The sequence below is a fragment of the Ambystoma mexicanum genome, chromosome 2p (assembly GCF_040938575.1).
Source record: "Ambystoma mexicanum isolate Mex_15411 chromosome 2p, UKY_AmexF1_1, whole genome shotgun sequence".
Taxonomy (NCBI): domain Eukaryota; kingdom Metazoa; phylum Chordata; class Amphibia; order Caudata; family Ambystomatidae; genus Ambystoma; species Ambystoma mexicanum.
Window position 1 is genome coordinate 602841707 of NC_090923.1, and position 19311 is coordinate 602861017.

The following is a 19311-nucleotide window of genomic DNA, read 5'->3' on the forward strand; positions in this document are numbered from 1 at the left end:
CCTCTACACCAGATGACAAATCTTTTCCACTTGCTAGAATAGCAGTGGCGAGTATTAGGTTTTCTGGCTTCCCTGAGGATGTCCATACATCTCTGCGGGAGTTGTAAATGTCCAAATTCTATGATCTCAGGAGCCAGGCTGCTAAGTTCATGGTCTGAGGGCATGGATGCAGTGTCCTGCCCTTGTCCTGTGACAGCATGTTGTACGGGCAGGGAAGTTTCACTGGGGGAGATAGGGACATCTCCATCAAGTGAGCGAACCATGGCTGCCGGGCCCACATTGGGGCCACTAGTATCATGGTAACCTGCTCCTGGTGCATCTTGTGCACCACTTTGTTGAGAAGGGGAGTCGGGGGAAAGGCGTAAACAAATTTCCCTGACCATTGAATCGACAGACCGTTCCCCTTGGACTGGTTCTGGGGGTACCTGGAGGCGTAACTTTGGCATTGTGAGTTCTCCAGAGTTGCGAACAGGTCTATTTCCGGGAATCCCCATTGCGTGAAGACGTCCAAGACGATGTCTTCGTGCAATTGCCATTCGTACTCTTCGGGCAGGGGGAAGTCTCTGCTGAGTTTGTCTGCTAGCAGATTGAGTTCCCCCTGGTACATGTTGTGATAGTAGGAACATGTTGTGTTTGAGAGCCTACTTCCATATATTCTGGGACAGTCCTGGAGAGTGAGTGCCCCCTTGCTTGTTGAGGTAGTACATGGCTGTGGTGCTGTCTGTGAGGACCATCACTGTCTTTCCTTGTAAGTGTTCCTGAAAGGCTTTCAGGGCTTTGAACACCGCTAGTAGTTCCAGCAGGTTTATATGCTTGGATGCTAAGCTCGGAGTCCACACTCCGTGAGCAGTCTGATGGGATAGGTGAGCCCCCCATCCTGTAAGGGATGAGTCTGTGGTTAGAGTGGCTTCCACTGCGGGTGTGGCAAAAGTTTTCCCTAATAACAGGTTTTCTTTTGTCCACCACCGTAGCGAGAGATCCAAGGTCTGCGAGACCACCACTAGATCGTCCCATTGTCCGCTGGCCTGACACCACTGGCTGTAGAGCCACTCTTGCATTGGGCGCATGCGCAGGCGCGCGTGAGGTACCAAATAAATACATGACGCCATCATCCCTAGCAAGCGCATTGCTTTGCGTACCGTCACCTCTCGACCTGCCACATAATGGGGGATCTGAAACAGCATGTTTTGGACCCTCTCGTTGGAGGGGAAGACAAGGCCGTCCTTTGTTCGAATTAGAGCCTCTAGGAATTGTTTGATTTGGCTGGGGTCTAAGCTGGACTTCTTTTCATTGATGGAGAAGCCCAGTTGGGACAAAAGGTCTACGGTCTTTTGGGTATTGGAGAAGCATGTTTCGTAAGAATCCCATGCTACGAGCCAGTCGTCGAGGTAAGGGTATACCGGGATGGATAACCTGCGCAGGTAGGCCGCTGCCACTGCCAGTACTTTCGTGAATACCCTTGGTGCAGATGCTATCCCGAAGGGTAGTACTCTGAACTGGTAGTGTTTGTTCTCTATCTTGAATCTGAGGTATTTTCTGTGCGCTGGCAACATTAAAATATGAAAGTATGCATCTTTCATGTCTAGTGTTGTCATGTAATCCCCCTGTGATAACAGTGGGATTACTTACTTTTGGGGTTTGACAAACTTGTTCGCTGGGCGCAGATCTAATACAGGGCGCATGGTTAAGTCCTTTTTGGGTACAAGGAAGTACACTGAATAAATACCTTCTGTTACCTGAGATAGGGGGACAGCCTCTATAGCTTCTTTTTTCAGTAGCTCTTCTACTTCTTGAAGAAGAATAGTGAGGTGTTCCGGTGTCATGCGTGGGTTCCGTGGGGGTCTGTACTCCGGGGAACCGTTGAATTCGATGCAGTATCCGTGGGCTATGGTGGATAATACCCAGCGGTCTGACGATATTCCCTCCCATGCTGAAAGGAACGATGTTAGCCGGCCCCCGACCGGTGATGCATGGGAGGGGACCCGAATCTTCGGGTCATTTGTTGGTATTGGGCGTGGAACCTTTGGGGCTGGAGCCGCGACCTCTTCCTTTGCCACGGCGTTGGCCTCTTTGACTGAACTGGGTGTTACCCTGGTTAGAGGGCCAGTTGGTAGCAGAGTAAAATTGCTGTTGGTTTTGCTGCTGGCGTTGGCCACGAAAGGAGCGTCTATTGCCATAGCTGCGTCTGTTATGGGGCCTAGAAATTTGGTCAAGAGTCTTGATGGTAACAAACTCTTTCTTCGCATGTTCTAGGGCCTCATCAACTGCTTTCCCAAACAGATGTGTTTGTTCTATGGGCTTATTTATCAGGGAAGCCTGGGTTTCCGGCTTAAATCCCGAATTGCGCAGCCAGACATGGCGTTTGAGAAGTATTCCCTGAACCAGGGAACGGCCAGCCGTCTCTGCGGCATCTAAGGAGTTCTTTACGATGCCCTGGTTTACAAGAGTTCCCTCTGAGATTATAGCTAACAGGCGTGAACGCAGGAGTTCTGGTGCGTCCTCTGCTTCGCTGCGCAGCTTGCTCCACTGTGCATCTGCGTAGCTAGCTAGTAGGGAATTGTTATTTGCAATCCTAGTTGAGAAGGCGGCGGAGGTCGTGATTCTCTTCCCAAGTGCATAGAGCTTCTTGCCCTCTTTGTCAGGTGGTGCCTCACTAGTGGATAGCGGTACCCCCGCTCTTTTTCTTGTATTAGTAACTACGAGGGAGTCCGGAATAGAATGTCCTCTGATGTACAAAGGGTCAGAGGACGAAGGGCTGAAGAGCTTTTCTATCCGAGGGTTGACCCCTCTGACTAAGGCCGGATTGGAAAGGGAAGGAGTTACTCTTCTCTTTATAGAAGCCAGGAGCGGAATAGACTAACTAACAGGGGCTTTTTCTTTAATAACTTTCTCTACAAAGTCTATGTCAGGAAGAGTCTCCCCTGTGTCTATTTCAAAATGCGCTGCTGCCTTGCGCAATAGTGCATTAAGTGAAGGTTGGTCATCTATGGGAGAGGTGTTTCCAATAGGTGAATCCTTGGGAGGAGAAGGGTGAAAGACATCAGGGTCTGAGTGCACTGATGGGGATTGCCAGGGCTGCGAGCTAGCTGTATCTTCTTCAAAAGCTCCTGCACTAGTGTAAGGATCTTCTTCAAACCCCTCTTCCTCATGTTCTTCCTCTCCACCCAAACACTCATCTTCCTGGAGGTATTGCTCCTCTTCAGTGAGGTCATATGCGTCTGTAGAAGGGGTAAACAGCCTAGGAATCTTGACCCTAGGGTCATCTTGGGGCCATTCTCTTGGTCTTTTGGGTGTGGGTGGGTTTTGGCTTCCCAAAAACCTTTCCATTTTCTCCATACAAGAATGGAGTCTTTCAAGGGTCTCCTGGGGGACCCCTGAATAGTCTAGAGGGGGGAAATCAGTGTCTTCACCTTCAAAACACTTAGAACGCTCCCACGTCGAAGAAAGGTTTCCGTCGCCCTCTGGTAGTTCAGCAGTGCCCTTAGATGAAGGGGGCAGTTCCTGGCTACTCTTGCGCTTTTTCGGCGTTTCCATAGCTTTTTGTGCGGTATTCGACGTTTGTTTCGTCGTCCGCTTACGTTTGTCTTCGGAAACAATTCTCGGCAGGCTCTCGACAACGAGTTTGTCAGTAGAGGAATCTGGTGTCGACGTTGCCTGCGTTACGCGTTGTTCCTCGACAGCCGCCCTATGGAGCGTTACGTCGGATGATTTTGAGGTAGCGCCCGTGTTTGATGAAAGCCCAATCGCTGGTCGCGGCTGCGTTTGCGGGTGGGGCTTGAGACCCTTACGGTCTGAGGTAGACGCCGGAGTGCCCTGCGTCCCCTTCGGCGCGGATGGATCCTTCGTCTTCGACGAAGAAGAGCCGTGGGTTGTGTGCTTAGGCCTATGGGGTCTATGTGCGTCCTTGTCGCCGGGGTGTTCATCCCCATAAGCAGGGCGTGAGCCGAGCCCGTCGGGGCCGGGGACGGACGTCTAGGAGCGCGAGCGCTCCTTCTGGCGGTTAATGACTTCCGTAACGGACATCGAGTTATCACCCTCCTCGTCACTTTCTGTAACAGCGGCGGCGGGTGAGGAAACTGACTTCGACATAGCGTAGTGCGCCCACCTCTTAACTTTTCGTTCTTTAAGAGTTCTTGGTTTCAAGAGCTTACAGGCCGCGCAGCTGTCCTTATGATCGAGGGGCAAGCAACGATTACAGAGCTTGTGTTTGTCCTTCCAAGTGTATTTGCCCCTACAGCGTGGGCAAAACTTAAAAGGTGTCCTCTCCATAGCTGAGGCAATAATAACTGGTGATAACAACCCCAAGGGAAAGATAGGGGAGAAAGAAAGACATTCTCAAAGAGAAGATAAAAGTTCGAACCCCCACTCTCCCTACTGTATGTTGGCCGGCGAGGCCAGGCCACGTGTTCGGCAGCGCCGAAGGATCTCCGCAGTCTCTTCCCCTCCGTCGAAAACTTGCTCGGCGGAGAAACAGCTTCACAGCTAACGTCGAGGGGAGGGATCTTTAACAATATAATAAGTATAATTAAGGACCAAGGTCCGTAGTAAGTATTTGCAATGTCTCTCTAGGAGCTCCGCGTAAGGCGACCAGAAGCTGGGCGGAAAAAAACAATCTGAGGGACCTCGACGCGTTAGGGATTGTGGGTACAACGCACGTCACTATAGGGATACTGTTACAGATACGTCTTGTCGACGTCCCCTTTTTCGACTACGAAAAACAAAATGCAATACTCCGCAGTGACCACTGGATGTCGGACCTATGCACAGCATGTGATTCTAAGCAGATTAACAATCAGAAACGTAGGTTTCTAGAAGTTTTGCTGGGTAGGGGATGTTAGAGATCGGCCTGTAGTTGGCAAGGTCATCTACGTCACCACTTGTGTTTAAGAGTGGCTTGAAATATGCCGATTTGAAGATCTTCGGTACAGTTCCTGTTGATAGTGATAGATTTAGAAGTTTTCTGTAGTGTTCTGCTGGCGATCCTTGCGCGAGGATTGATTTGTAGATGTCTGGGGGACATGGGTCCATTGGTGATCCCGCTTTCTTGCTTCGTTTAACCAGCCTTGCGAATGCCTCTGCTGATATTTCAGGAAAGCTTCAGAGTTTGTGTTGTGGTTCAGAGTTGGGTTCGCTGGGTTGTATGTTGTGGTTGGTTGGTCGCTTTTGTATGGTTTGGCGGATGTTGTTGATTTGTTTTTTTTTTTAAGTGATCTGCCAGGTCGTTGCATAGTTTTTCTGAGGAGGTTGGGGTGTTATCACAGCCTGGTGGGTTTCTCATTTCTTTAATGATGCTAAACATTTCTTTTTGTGTGTTGGTGGCATTGTCGATTCTGTCATCGTAATGTCTTTTCTTTGCCTTTTGAATTTCATTCTTGTATGCACGGATTTGTTTCTGGTACAGTGTTTTTTTCCCTAGGTTGTATTCTTTCCTCCATTCCAATTCCATCTTTGTTTTCCTTTTTCATGTCGTTTAATAGTGGGGTGAAACATTTTGCCATTGCTCTTTTTTTTGATGGGGTGAACGTTTTTTCCGGGGCGATCTTGTCTATCGTATCTGCGATCCATTTGTGCAGTATTTTTGCTTTGCCGTCTAGGTCAGCTAGTTCCAGTTCTGTAGTTGAGGGTTTCATTAATTCCAGTTGTTCGAATAGGTTGCTTTCTTTGACGCGTTTCCAGTTTCTTTCGGTGGTGGTTGTGAGTTTCGGATGTTGGATGTAGGCTTCGGTAGGCAGAGTGATCACGAATGGGATGATGAGATGGTCGCTCCACAGTATTTGTATCGGAGGTGCCGTGGTGATGAGTTTTTCTTTGGCGAAAATTGCGTCTAGGGTGTGACCTGCCGAGTGCGTTGCTCCTTTGACTAGTTGTCGTAGTTTCATGGTGCTGAGTTGTTCAATTAGTGAGTTTTGGGAGTTGGCGTGGCCGTCTTCAAACCAGATGTTGAAGTCCCCCAGGATAATTAGGTGTTTGTGGTTGATGGCTAAGTTGGTGATGGCTTCTATGAAGTTATCGACAAATGTTGCATCATATGTTGGTGGTCTGTATACCAGGATGAATGTGATGTTAGTTTTGGGGTCGCTTTTAGGTGAATTACCATGGTTTTACAGTTGAGGATGTTGAGTGGTTCGTCAGTTTTTATTTTCAGATGTTCTTTGAATGCTATAGCGATGCCTCCTCCTTTTTTTGTTTTTTCTGTTTATTTGTAGGCATTTGAAGTCTGTCGGAAGGCAGCTTTGGAGTGTGATTTTGTAGTTGTTGTCCAGCCATGTTTCTGTGATGGACAGGATGTCAATGCCGTTGTCGTCGAGTAGGTCGAAGATCTCTGAGTGTTTTGACATGGATCTTGCATTTATTAGATTGCAGTGAAGTTTGGAGGTGTTTGATTTGGGTTTTGTCGAAGTCGTCTTCTGCTCGGTGTTGAGGTTTCCTTCTTGGTCGGTCACTTGTTGGGCTGTGGGGTTTGGGGTGTCAGCGTCTTCGAAGAGTTCTTCTAGGTTTTGTCTTGGTTTTTTTTATGTTTTCATCGGGTTCGTCTTCCGGGGGTTGTGGTTGTTGATGGGAAGTTCCTCTTGCTTTGGTGATGTAGGGGGTTATTGGGTCTGTCTGTATGTTTGTTTTGGTCATCCTTCTTCTACTTGCTTGTGTTAGGTTGATTGATGGTGCTGCTTCTAATGTTGGGTTGGATTAGCGTGGTGGCCAGTTGTCTGCGAGGTATGGAGTTAGGTAGATGGATTTTTCTCTTCTCTCAGAGTTCCTTCGGTTTGTGTTCCTGCCTGTGGGGGTCCAGTCTATAGTTGTTCTAGGTTGCTGTTCTGGCGTGTTTGTTCTTTCCTCTCTTCGTCTTTTTCTCGGAATTGGTCGTTTGCGCGGCATTGTAGGGTTGAGAGTAGTTTAGTCTTTTCCTTCTCTGGATACGCTGGGGTGTTCTCTGGCTCAGTGTTGTTTCCTAAGGGTGCACTCTCGGTGGGGGGGTGGGTGGGGGCTTAGGGTGTTAACAGTCTACTGGTATGGGATTTAGTTGGGTTGGGTAGTGGGGGTGGTGGGTTTCAGGGGTTGGTAGAGTATTGGAATAAGCGCAGTTAGATTATTTGAGAGATCTGTATATTGGGTGAGAGTCCCATCAGTGCAATCTAAACATCACACAGTGCCGTTCGGAGACAAGGCCCCTGCTAAGTTTGAGAGACCTGCACAGTGGGATAGACGTCCACCAGCGCAGTCTAAACGCCACACAGTGCAGTTTGGAGACAGAGTCCCTGTTAAACTTCAGAGACCCACGCCGTGGGAGAGAGGCCTGTCAGTGCAATCTAAACATCCTACACGGCAATTTGGGGAGAGGGCCCCTGCTAAATTTGAGAGACCTGTATAGTGGGATAGAGGCCTATCAATGCAACCTAAACATCATACAATGCACTTAGGAGACAGAACCCCTGCTAAATTTGAGAGACCTGTACAGTGGGAGAGAGGTCCATCAGTGCAACCCAGACATCATACAATGCAATTAGGAGACAGAACCACTGCTAAATTTGAGAGACCTGTATAGTGGGAGAGAGGCCTATCAGTGCAGCCTAGACATCATACAATGCAGTTTGGGGACAGAGTCCCTGCAAAATTTGAGGGACCTCTGTATAGTGGGAGAGAGGCCTATCAGTGCAACCTAAACATCATACAGTGCAATCATTTTTTACTTTTGGGTTTGGTAAGTGGCTCTAGTCCTGACCCAGGCCACTCCTACCTTACTGGTCCTTGTGGATGATTGTTGACGGCTGGCCACTGCTTCCCCTGCAGACACTGGCTGACACTTCTTTAATCTGCTTCTGTTGGTGCCGCCCTTGGCCTTAGGGCCCTTAGCCGCAGGGGGCTGCCGGGCAGAGGGAGGAGAGGAGCCGGGAGGGAGAGAAGGAGCTGGGGAAATGGAGCGGCGCGGGTCGCGAGCCTCCGACGGATGGTCTGGGCTAGCAGACCAGGCCCAGAGGGGTCACTGGCCTGGGGGCACTCACCTGCAACGCTCCAGGTCTCAAAGATGTAATGGAGGCTCACCTGTGGAGGGCCAGGCGTTGCTGTGCTCCTCTGCAGATGGGCTGCCGAGACGCTAGCAGTGGGGCTAGGTTCCCCTCACACGGCCCTAAGGACCAATGGGAGCGGGGATGGGTGGGGCAGGAGGCCGGGGAAGCAGGAACTGGGCCCGGGGTGAGAGTGGGCTGCTGGGGGCTCACAGAGGGCCTTGGGCCTTGCGGATGTAATGGAGGCTCACCTGTGGGGGGCCAGGCGTTGCTGCACTCCTCTGCAGATGGGCTGCCGAGACGCTAGCAGTGGGGCTAGGTTCCCCTCACACGGCCCTAAGGACCAATGGGAGCGGGGGATGGTGGTGGGATGCGAGAAGGAACAGTAGAGAAAAGGTGTCTTAGTATTGCTTGTTCCACCCGAGACTCAGACCTAGAATGAGTTTGCAATGAATGCTATGGAAGCCCCAGTGCCCAGAGTAATGTGCTCTAGGCTTGAAGGGCAGATCTCTCTTGGCAAGAGTGTGATGCAATTGACAATCCATCTTGAGATGGCAGATTTAGAGACAGGGTCCCCTTCTCTACCAGCTGCCACTGAAAAAAAAATGTGGTTCCTTTTCCTTAGTGGCTTCGCTCTTCCCAGATAGTACATGACTGCCCTGCGCACATCAGTGGGTGTAGGCTTTTTACCACCACGTTCGTGGGGTTCTGGAAGAAAATGGGTAGTTCTATTGATTGGTTCACAGGGAAATTAGAAATTAACTTGGGTGCAAACCGTGGGTGAGTGCGCAGAACCACTTATCCCTGAATCGTGACAAAGGGGTCTAGGATTGAAAGGACCTGAAGTTCACGGACTCCTAGAAGTGACTGCTACTAGGGAGGCGGTCTCGTATGCGAGTGCTTTGAGGCTTGCTTTGTGCATAGGTTCAAAAGGAGACCCCATAATACCACATTTAGGTCCCATCCGGGAGCCGGGTTAGAAATAGGGGGATTAATTCTCTTAACCCCTTCCATGAAAGCTTTAATTACTGGAATCTTCCACCACGACACCTGCTGGGACGTGGCATAGGCTGAAAGTGCAGCTAGGTGGACCTTCAGGGAGTTAAAAAATAGACTAGAGTCTAATCGGTGAGTCAGGTAAAGTACAATATGAGTTGGCAAGCAGTCAATTGGATTGATGCTTTTGGAATTGCACCAGATGACGAAGCGTTTCCATTTATTGGAGTAGCAATGTGTGGTGTTAGGCTTTCTTGCTTCTCCAAGTATTTCCATACATCTCTGAGAAATTTGGAGATGCCCAAACTATGACCTCAGGAGCCAGGCCGGTAAATTGAGTGTCTGCGTGCATGGATGAAGTGTTTTCCCCCTTGTCCCGAGATAGCATGTTGTATGAGCAAGGCAGTTCAGCAGAAGAGAGACATCCCCATCAGATGGGAGAACTAGGGTTGGCGGGCCCACATCAGGGGGGAGGGGTGGGCGAAAGCTTAAACAAATTTCCCTGACCATGTTATCCAGAGACTGTTCCCCTTGGATCGGTTCGGAGGGGACCTAGAGGCGTAAAGCTGGGCATTGCGAGTTCTACAGAGTTGCGAACAAGTCCATCTATGGGAAGACCCATTATGCGAAAACATTGGCGACAATGTCTGTGTAGTTGCCATTCGTACTCCAAGGGTAGTGGTAAGTCTCTGCTTAGCACGTCTGCTAGAAGATGGAGTTCCTCTGGAACATGTTGGGACAGTAGGAACATCTTGTGCTTGAGAGCCCCCTTCCAAATGTTCTGAGACAGTTTGGACAGCCCCGGAGAGAGTGCCCCAGTTTGTTCAGGTAGAACATGGCCGTGGTGCTGTCCGTGAGGACCAATACCGTCTTCCCTTCCAACTGTGCCTGAAAAGCCTTCAGTGCTTTGAAAACTGCCAACAGCTCCAACAGGTGGTTGGATGCTACTACTGAGGACCAAACGTTGTGCGCCGTCTGATGATGGAGGTGAACCCCCCACCCTGTGATAGATGAGTGTTGTGAGTGTGGCTTCTCCTGTGGGGGTGGTAAAGGTTTTCCTTTTCAAGAGATTTACCCTCTACCACCACTGCAGAGAGAACGTGGGCTGCCAGGACAACCACTAGACCGTCCGATTGTCCGCTGGCCTGACACCACTGGACGTTGAGCGACTTTTGCATGGGGCATCTACGCAAACGTGCGTAAGGGACTAAATAAATGCAGAATGCCATCATCCCCAACAGTCGCATGGCCTTGCGTACCGTCACCTCTCGACTGGTTACATACTGAGGGATCTGAAACAGCATTTTTTGAACCCTCTCGGAGGGGAAGACAAGGTCGTCTTGTGTCCAAATTAGGGCACCCAGAAACTGATTTGGCTGGGGTTTAGGCTGGACTTCTCGTTTATGTAGAATCCCAGACTGAAGAGTAGGTCTATAGTCTTTGGGTGTTTGACAGGCATGTTCTGTAGGAATCCTCGGTTATTAGCCGGTCATCAAGGTAAGGATATACTGGAATGGATTGCCTGCGCAGGTGAGCTGCTGCAACTGCCAGCAGCTTTGTAAACACTCTTGGTGCTGAGGCGATGCCGAAGGGAAGAACTTTGAATTGATAGTGTTTGCCTTCCATCATGAACCTTAGGTATTTCCTATGTGCCGGCAACATTGAAATATGAAAGTATGCATCTTTCATGTCCAATGTTGCCATGCAATACCCTTGTGTTAGCAGAGGAATTACTTCTTGCAGCGTTATCATTCGAACCTTCTGTGGTTTGACAAATTTTTCGCTGGGCGCAAGTCTAGCACAGGGCACCTGGTGAGATCCTTTTTGGGTACAAGGAAGTACACTGAATAAATACCCTTGTTTACCTGTAGAACGGGGACAACTTGATGAAGCCCTTTTCCTGCAGGATCTCGACCTCGAAGCAGGATTCTGAGGTGTTCCGGTGTTAGACGTCTGTACTTCGGTGGTCTAAATCGAGGTGGTCAGCTGAACTTGATGCAATAACCGTGGGGGCCGGTCTTGAGCACCCCCTGGTCTATGGTAAGCCCCTCCCATGCGTGTATGAATATTATACCTCTCCGACCGGGAAGGCATGGGAGGGGACCCGGATATGAGAGTCATTTCAGACTGGGGCCCGGGAGCCGCTAGGTGTGGCATTGCAGCCCCTTCCTTTCCCACGGCATTGTCCTCTAGGTGGATACTGATTTGAGGTAGCAGACCCTTGTCCTGGAGGACCATGTTTTACCCGTTCCATATTGTTTATGTGGGGAATGAGAACTACCACATCTCTGTTGAAAGGGCCTCCGAGTGATCTAGTTAAAAGCTTTCAAAGTCTCGTGTTCCTTTTTGGCAGTTTCTAGCACCTCATCTACAGCCTTGCCAAACAGGTTGGACTCTTCCACTGGTTTGTTGATGAGACACTTGCGTTTCCGGTTTGAACCCTCAGTTCTTTAACCAGGCTTGTCGTTTCAAAAGGGTACCCTGGGCCAGGGTCCTCCCTGCTGTCTCCGCAGCATCTAAGGTGTTTTTAAGGATGTTATGGTTTACTTGTTTACCCTCTGACACAATCATGAGCAGGCGCAAGCGTATTGGTTCGGGAAAATGCTGCAGGCACTCCTGTAGCAGGTCCCATTGAACATCACAATAGCTGGCCAACAGCGTGGTATTGTTGGCAATCCTGGTGGAATATGCTGCTGCAGTAGTGACCCGCTTTCCTAGGGCATAACATTTTTTGCATTCCTCGTCCGGTGGTGCCTCACTGTGGACAAGGGCACCACTGCCCTCTTTCTTGTAGTGACCACAAGAGCATCTGGGGTGGTATGTCCCCGAATGATGCTCTATCCTCTTTCCTCTTCTATCTCCTCCATCCTTGATCAACTTTACCCCCTTTCTCTCTTCCGTCCAACCCGGAAACCCTCTCAACCTTGGCTTACTCCTCATCTCCTCTCCATGCGGTGCCTTCTCCGACATCTGGAGAGACTCTGGCTCAAAATTCCCTCGCTTTCTAACAAAATCTTACTTCTCTTACCATGCACTCTACAACTTGTCTTGCCTCGGCTAAATCCTCCTACTACTCTAACCTACTTCAATCTCAAGCCACCCACCCTCACCATATCTTCCAAACTCTCTCTCCTCCCACTCCTGATGCCTCCTCCAATTCCACACTCTTTCTGACTTCGCTAACTTCTCCTCAAAAATTCCCGACCCTTTGGCAAAAAATCAACACCCCCTCTGATTTTCCCTCTCCTTCTACCTCCCCTCCCTCCCTCATCCTTCATGTCCATCTTCTCACCCATCTCCCCTTCCGAAGTTTCCACCCTTTTATCCAAAGCCCACCCCACGTCCGCCACAAATGACCCTCTGCCTTCCCTTCTTATCCCTAAAATATACCCTCTTATCCCCTACCTTACCTCCGTCTTCAACATCTGCCTCTCCTCAGCAACCTTTCCCTCTGCTTTCAAGCATGCTACGATTATTCCTATTCTGAAGAAACCTTCTGCTGATCCTCTTCTCACCTCTAACTTCAGACCTCTCTCTCTTCTCCCATTCCTCTCTAAGCTTCGAGCGCCTCGCCTACTCTCATCCTTTGTCACTACTTGCTCTCTCCTACCACCCTCCCAATCTGGCTTCCGCACCCAAACATTCCACTGAAACTGCCCTCACCTCTATCCTTAACCCACTCCTCTCTGCTCGCCATGCCAAGCAATCCTCGATCCTTATTCTCCTCGATTTCTCTGCAGCCTTTGAAACTGTCCATCATCCCCTCCTTCTCCACACTCTTTCCTCCTTCGGGTTCAAAGGCTCTGTTCTCAACTGGTTATCATCTTACCTCTCTTCCCGCTCCTTTACTGTATCGTGGGGCGGCCGGACCTCTCCTACCTAGCCTCTTGATTACAGAGTACCCCAAGGTTCAGTGCTTGGTCCTTTCCTCTTCTCTCTTTACACCTCCCTCATTGCCCCTGTTATCTCCTCATTTGGCATCTCCCACCCTTTCTATGCGGACAACACTCAACTCCTTCTCTTTCTCCTCCTTCTCAACTGAACTTCACCAAAAACTCTTCCTGCCTTACTGGCATTAAGAACTGGATGTCCTCCCGCTTTCTCTCTCTTAACACTGACAGGACCGAAGTCCTATTCTTTCCCTCCAACTTCACCCTCACTCTCCTCCCCCATTCATTCACTTTCCCCCCTCAAATCTCCCCTTCTCTCTCCAAGCTCCTAATTTAGGTGTTCTCTGACTCCTCTCTACTTCTCCCAACACATTTCCCTCACTTCTCGCACCTGTCGCTACCACCTCTTCAATATTCGCAAAATCCGTCCCTCCCTCACTTTCCACGCTACCAAACTCTTAATCTGCTCCCTCATCTTCTCCAGCCTCATCTATTGCTCTTCTACTCTTTGGACTAGCTACATCTCATCTTGCCCCCCTTAAATCCATCTACCACTCAGGGACGTCATTTAGGGGTCGCCAGAGGTCGCAACTGCGACCTCTGGCGTCTCCCTTGCGACCTCTGGAAAAAAAAAAGTAACGCAATCTCCTGGGCTGTGGCTAGCACCATGTGGCTAGCGCCATGTGGCTATTTATACTTCAGGAGTGTCTGGCTTTCTTTTTCAGGCCCCTTAAAAAAATAAAATGAAAAATAAGAACAGGAGTGCCACAAGTCTATACATTTAGCACTGACCCTAAATAAGAAAGAATAGGAATACCAAATGTGTCTTTCTGGAATTCTATACAGTAATTGCTAGACTCATTAAGGGTTTATTTCAGGCACACTTCAGGGGGTGAGTCACTGATTTAGTCTGTACTTAAACGCCTCAACTCAGCCTTTCATCCTACTGAGGTTGATAAATTAGTACCAACACAGGTTGGGTAATATTGGGTGTATATTTTCTCTTATATAAAGCGCTTAAGCGTAAGTGCTATATAATAACACATCATTATCATTTGTCATGGACGTCTTCTTGCGTACACAGTAATTTGCTAATATGGGCCTATACACTGATCTTAACGATACATATGGCGATACATTCTTGTATGAAATGTATTCATCACATTATAGGGATATCGTAACCATAGTTTTCGTAGTGTACAATGCTATGTGATGCCTCTTCCTGTTTTGTCAGCGGGTGAAAGGTTGTGTTCCATCGCTTCCCGCGATATCACTTCGGGGTGGGGCAAATGACATCACTTCCAGAGATTTGAAGAATGGGAGAGGGTGCACAGCTTGTTTCTTTTGATTTTGAATAGATTAGTATCTGTTGAGTATGCTTTTAGATTTTACTTCAAAGGGTGCAGCCCATTATACTGTGTCACCGTGTGGGACACTTGTTATGTGCTGAAAGAGAAAGGACCTAGGCTTATTAGCCTTCGGTGTGGGCTGCACACCTAAATTCCCCCAATAGGGTTAGAACATTTGTTTTTAGAATATAAATGACAGTAAAGCCATCTTTGATAAAGTTGCTTCAAAGTGCTTTTATTCTGCAAATTGCAATTCAATTCGATTTCTCATTTAGTTAACAAATGGTTAAACTTCACCAATTCGTTTTGTGCTGATACAATGGCAAAGAAAAATAACCTAGGGCTAATGCATTTCGGAATGGTAACATTCCTTCCTCAGAGCCAGGTTAAATGTACACGAGCATACAAAAAAATCTTTGTTAGAATATTTTGAAAAACATTTAACCTGGCTCTGAGGAAGCCATTTTCTTGAAAAAGAAAGACCCCCATACCCCACTCTCCCTACTGTCCAGAAGGCTTAAGCACGCGGCCGACAGCATCACCTGGAGCACCAGCCGTCGAAGTCTGTTCTTCCGCCATCTTCGGTGGTGGTTGGGAAGTAATCAAAGAGGGGACTTGTTAGGTAAGATATTCACAGAACTTTTACATCTTCCTGGCCTGGGTCAACCCCAGACCATTTTGCTTTATTAGTGGGATATTTTTCCTTAATACCTCAGTGAGTGAGAACCTTTTTGCACACTCACATATCTTTAACTCTTTTAAGGGTGTAATTTGTAAGACTCTCCATAGTGTCTTTTTAATGTTATCCTCTTTAACAACTTATTGGCAGTAAGTGCCTGTTGCTGGGGTGCCCAAGGGCTCCCCTTTTAACTTTCTTTTGCTTACCTTGGGTGAACTAAAGTTCCCAAGGGTAGAAAGGATCTTTGGATCCCTTTTACATTTTATTCTGTGAAGCCAGCACACCCCACCGTATGTGGAGCGCTGGGGAGATGCAATGGATCCCCTTTCACATTAAAATTAACAATTCTGATAGTGCCAAGTTTACCTTCAATCGCTGGTGGCAGTGATACCTTGTATTAATTTGGTGCACCTTTACTACGGGCTGTGATCACAGCTGCAGTAAGGCACCACAGGGTGCTCATTTTACCAAAATGGCCCCAGTCTTTTTCCCTCAATTTAGTTTGTCGTTTCTTGTTCCTTCCCAACATCCAGGGCAGGAAATTCCATTGTGTGATTTTTGTCTTCGGCATGAGTCCCCTGGACTCCCCCGCCCAGGCTCCAGTCTGAGAGCAGGAAGAGAGGGAGGAGCCCTAAACCCCCAGCCCTTTGTCTTATGCCTTGCTTGAATGGGGACAAATCCCAGTGGGGGACTGGCAGTCCTGATTGGACAACCAGACCTCCCCTTCTTGTAAAATGCGGGGATAGACTGCAGAGGTTGTGCTGTAATTTCTGATAAATACTCCAAACCTGGAAGTGAAAAAAAGGTCGACCAGAGGAAGGAAACCAAAGAGGAAGACGGAGAAGCGGCTGAAGCGATTTCCAGCGACCGGAGAGCCTGCTGTAGCCCTTTCTTCCAATCTATCTGGGACTCCGAAAACGACGACCCCGACCCAGAGCCTGGTGAGACCTGCATTTTGAGCCATCCCACGCTTTGCTGCAACCTTGCGTTGTTGCAATACCCTGGGACGTCATGCCATTGTGCGGTGCACGGTCTTCCAAATTCCGCTGAAACTTTCGTGGGCATCCTGGTGGATCTCCAGAAACATGAATCGAGTCCAAAGTCCCCTCAACAGAGTGCTTGACCTAGAATAAGTGTTTCACTATTCACGAAAAGCTGACCGAGTAAGTGATTTGTACTGAGAATCATTATACAACTGGATGGGTCTACTGCCGTTGCATTACTGAATGTAATCTGAAAGTAACCATTGTTTTTTTACCCCAAGAATAGGTGTGACCTATACTGAATGCGTATGAAAAGGTTTTTTACTTTCTTATACCCGTTAGGTATTTCAAATAAGAGCTATACTTGGGGGTCTGTGTGCCTTCAAGAATAGTGTTCTGTTTTTATATTGTGATTTCATATAATGTGTTAGTACTTATTAACCCTAGATTCATCAGAGCCTACCTGTATTTAAATAAATCCTTTATTTAAAAAATACAAAGTGTTTCTTTGGATCATTTGTATTACAATTTCCTGTGTACTGATTCTACAGCCCTCTCTCCTTCCTAAGATAAGCCTGGCTGGTCGGTCTATGCTACCATGATTTCCGGTGGTACAGCCTTTTATGAAGAGTGGAGTCTTGTACTACTTCAGTTCAATGGTTTTACTAAGCCCTTAGTTGAACTTCAGAAACACTGTCCTAACAGGACGAATGATATATAAACAACTGAAGGTCGTGGAAAGAATATAATTTTGCAATTTGTAAGAGCTCTGCATAAGGTGACAAGCTAGCTGGGCAGAAAAAAACGATCCAAGGGACTTAGACTAGTGAGGGATTTTGGGTACACTACACGTCACAGATAAAGTTACACGCACGCGCATGCCAACGTCCCCTTTCGATCCTCGAAAGACAAGTCGCAATACTCTGCGGTTACCACTAATTTCTTTGTACTGATTCTACAGCCCTCTCTCCCTCCTGGAATAATCCTGGCTGCTCGGTCTAGGATACCCTGAACTCAGCCCCAAGAGTGGAGTCTTGTACTGCCTCAGTTGAATGGTTTTACTAAGCTCTTAGTTGGGCTTCAGAAAAACTATTGACCCGTGCAGACTGCATGTTCCTGGTAATGTTCTGTGTTCCACACATGCGTTGACACTGATGACCGATGTCAATGTTCTTTATCCCATTTTCCACAGTTGCAGGCTGGAGGCAGTGGCCTAGCTCTGGTTTAGATCCTTGGCTGCTGGGTCCCCTTCCCGAGAGTTCATCCTTTTTGTCCTGATCATCTGCTGGAGCCAAGCACTCCATCATATGGCTGTTTTCTAAGCCATTATTCCGCATTTAACCAGTTTCACACCTAGGAACACACAATTATCCTAACAGGAATGCCTGCTGGCTGAGCACTTTAGGTTTAGTTTCCCCATTTGGTTGGCCACACTTTCACCAGTACATCAGATGACTGCACATCCCTTACCAGAGGGCTGTGTAAAAATCTCTCCCTCCCTGTACAATGAATATAAAGACATAGCGCAGCAATGGGTGGAGGTGAGTGGTTATGAATGGAGATGCAGTCGACACAGAGGAATTGTATGAGAGGAGCAAGGAGTGTTGTACAGCGAGTCGTGAACTTCAGGATTTTGTTTGGCCAGCGTGGGGCAAGAGTAGACCGGATTGCCCAAAAGGAGGCAGGAGCATTACAAAAGAGTGGATGAGTTTTGACAATGACGGGTGACGAGATTGCAGTTCTTTCGAAGTGCAGCAGGATTAGTATGGCCACAGTGGCAGTCAATGTTAGACATTTCTGGATCCAGGGGCTGCCATCAAGGTAACCAAAAGTTGTGAGTCACAGGAGCGGAGGGAGAAGCATTGTGGGCAGGAAGATGGATTTTGACTTCACTGAGAAGAGCAAGAAACCATGCAAGAACAAATGAGCTCAGTCCTTTTCACAGGAAGGAAGCACATACAAGACTGAAATCAGACTGCACAAACAAGGAGATCAATTCACAGCCAGGATCTGGTTGCAGCAGTGTTCAAAGTAGTACTGTTGCTTTTAGCAGTTTGCATATACAAGTTGTGCAATTGGCCAGTCAGCAGACCCCACTTATTGTGTTCCACTGCCGACAGTTGCAAATCACAAACCAGCCCTCGATGATTCAGAACTTCTATTAGTTATACCTGTAGATGATGCCGCACTCCAGAACCAAGCACTTCTTTGAAGGCGGTGTACGTTCTTCTCCGCACCCAACTGTCTACATACATACACTCTAGTCCGAACTTTATAGTCTCCTCATGGCACTCGCTGTTCTGAAAGGTGAAACCAAAAAACAAACATGTTTTAGTTGAGAACCTCTGCACAAGGCAGTTATGAAAAGTGGCCAATGCCACAGTAATAGAGACTATTGATGCATGAAAAGAACCCGAATAATCCCTCCCTCAGAATTCGATAAAACAATGTATAGCGTGAAGGTGCAGCTACATTTTGGCCACTAGGCTGCTCTTATAGTGCAGCCATGGTGATGAAGAAACACCTGAAGCCACTGAAACATGCTTATTGTGAACCTTACGAAAAGACATGGAATTGACATGGAGATGCAATAAAACCGTACTAAGAGGGTTTTAAACTGGTGGGTTTGAGGTAAAAAACCAAACCATGGGTCATCTGGAAGGGACACCTTTTCAGAAAAACAAATATATGAAAAGGATTTGGGAGGAATAAACACAGAAGTAAAAACATGTAAATTGGACTGTCATCAAGATCAAGCTGTGTGTGAGGTGATCAAGAGAACCTGGCATGGAATTGGACAGCCTGAAATAGGGACAGACTAGGAAAGCAGCCTGAACTCCATTTTGTGCTCTGGAGAAGTCATATCATGGTCTACTAAAGTATGAGAGTCCAAGTAGTTTTCACCTTACCAGTCTTTGGTTACAGCTCACAACAAAAATACAACTCCAGTTCCACACCCCCTAAATATTCCCCCTAAATACCCCTGCCTCCCCATGTGGGTCCTGCCAGAAAGGGGAAGAAGGATAACCCAACTTATATGTGGACTTTGGACTTGCTCAATGGGCTCAGGGTGCCACTCAAATGAGTATTCAAATGAATACTCCTCCCTCCCAAGCACTTGCACGTTCTCAATGTCAATGAGCCTAGTAAGATCGTTGTTTTGTTCTCCCTTGTTCCCCTCCCTTGCTGTGCTCTGAAACACTTGTGTATGAGCACGATACAAATAAAATATCAAAATAAAAGCATTTGACAAAAACTCTGAAATCAAGGGTTTTGACCACACACCCCGGAGTGAGCTTTGCAATAAGGTGTTAAGGGGAGAAATAGATGGGTTAACCCTGGCATGAATGGTCCAATTGAGAACGAAGGGAAAGTTAGTTACTATTAATCAGAGTTCTCTATCGATATCGTAAT

General features: G+C 47.9%; 1 protein-coding gene across 2 annotated transcripts in view; it reads right to left on the reverse strand.

The window, feature by feature from the left end:
* The window catches only part of IFRD2 (interferon related developmental regulator 2), a 206769-nt gene that overhangs the window by 14952 nt on the left and 172506 nt on the right, over nucleotides 1–19311 (reverse strand). For both annotated transcript variants that reach the window (XM_069644127.1, XM_069644126.1), the window contains one exon: nucleotides 18069–18197. In XM_069644127.1, the coding sequence (XP_069500228.1) occupies nucleotides 18069–18197 (129 nt within the window). The remainder of the gene's footprint in view (nucleotides 1–18068; nucleotides 18198–19311) is intronic.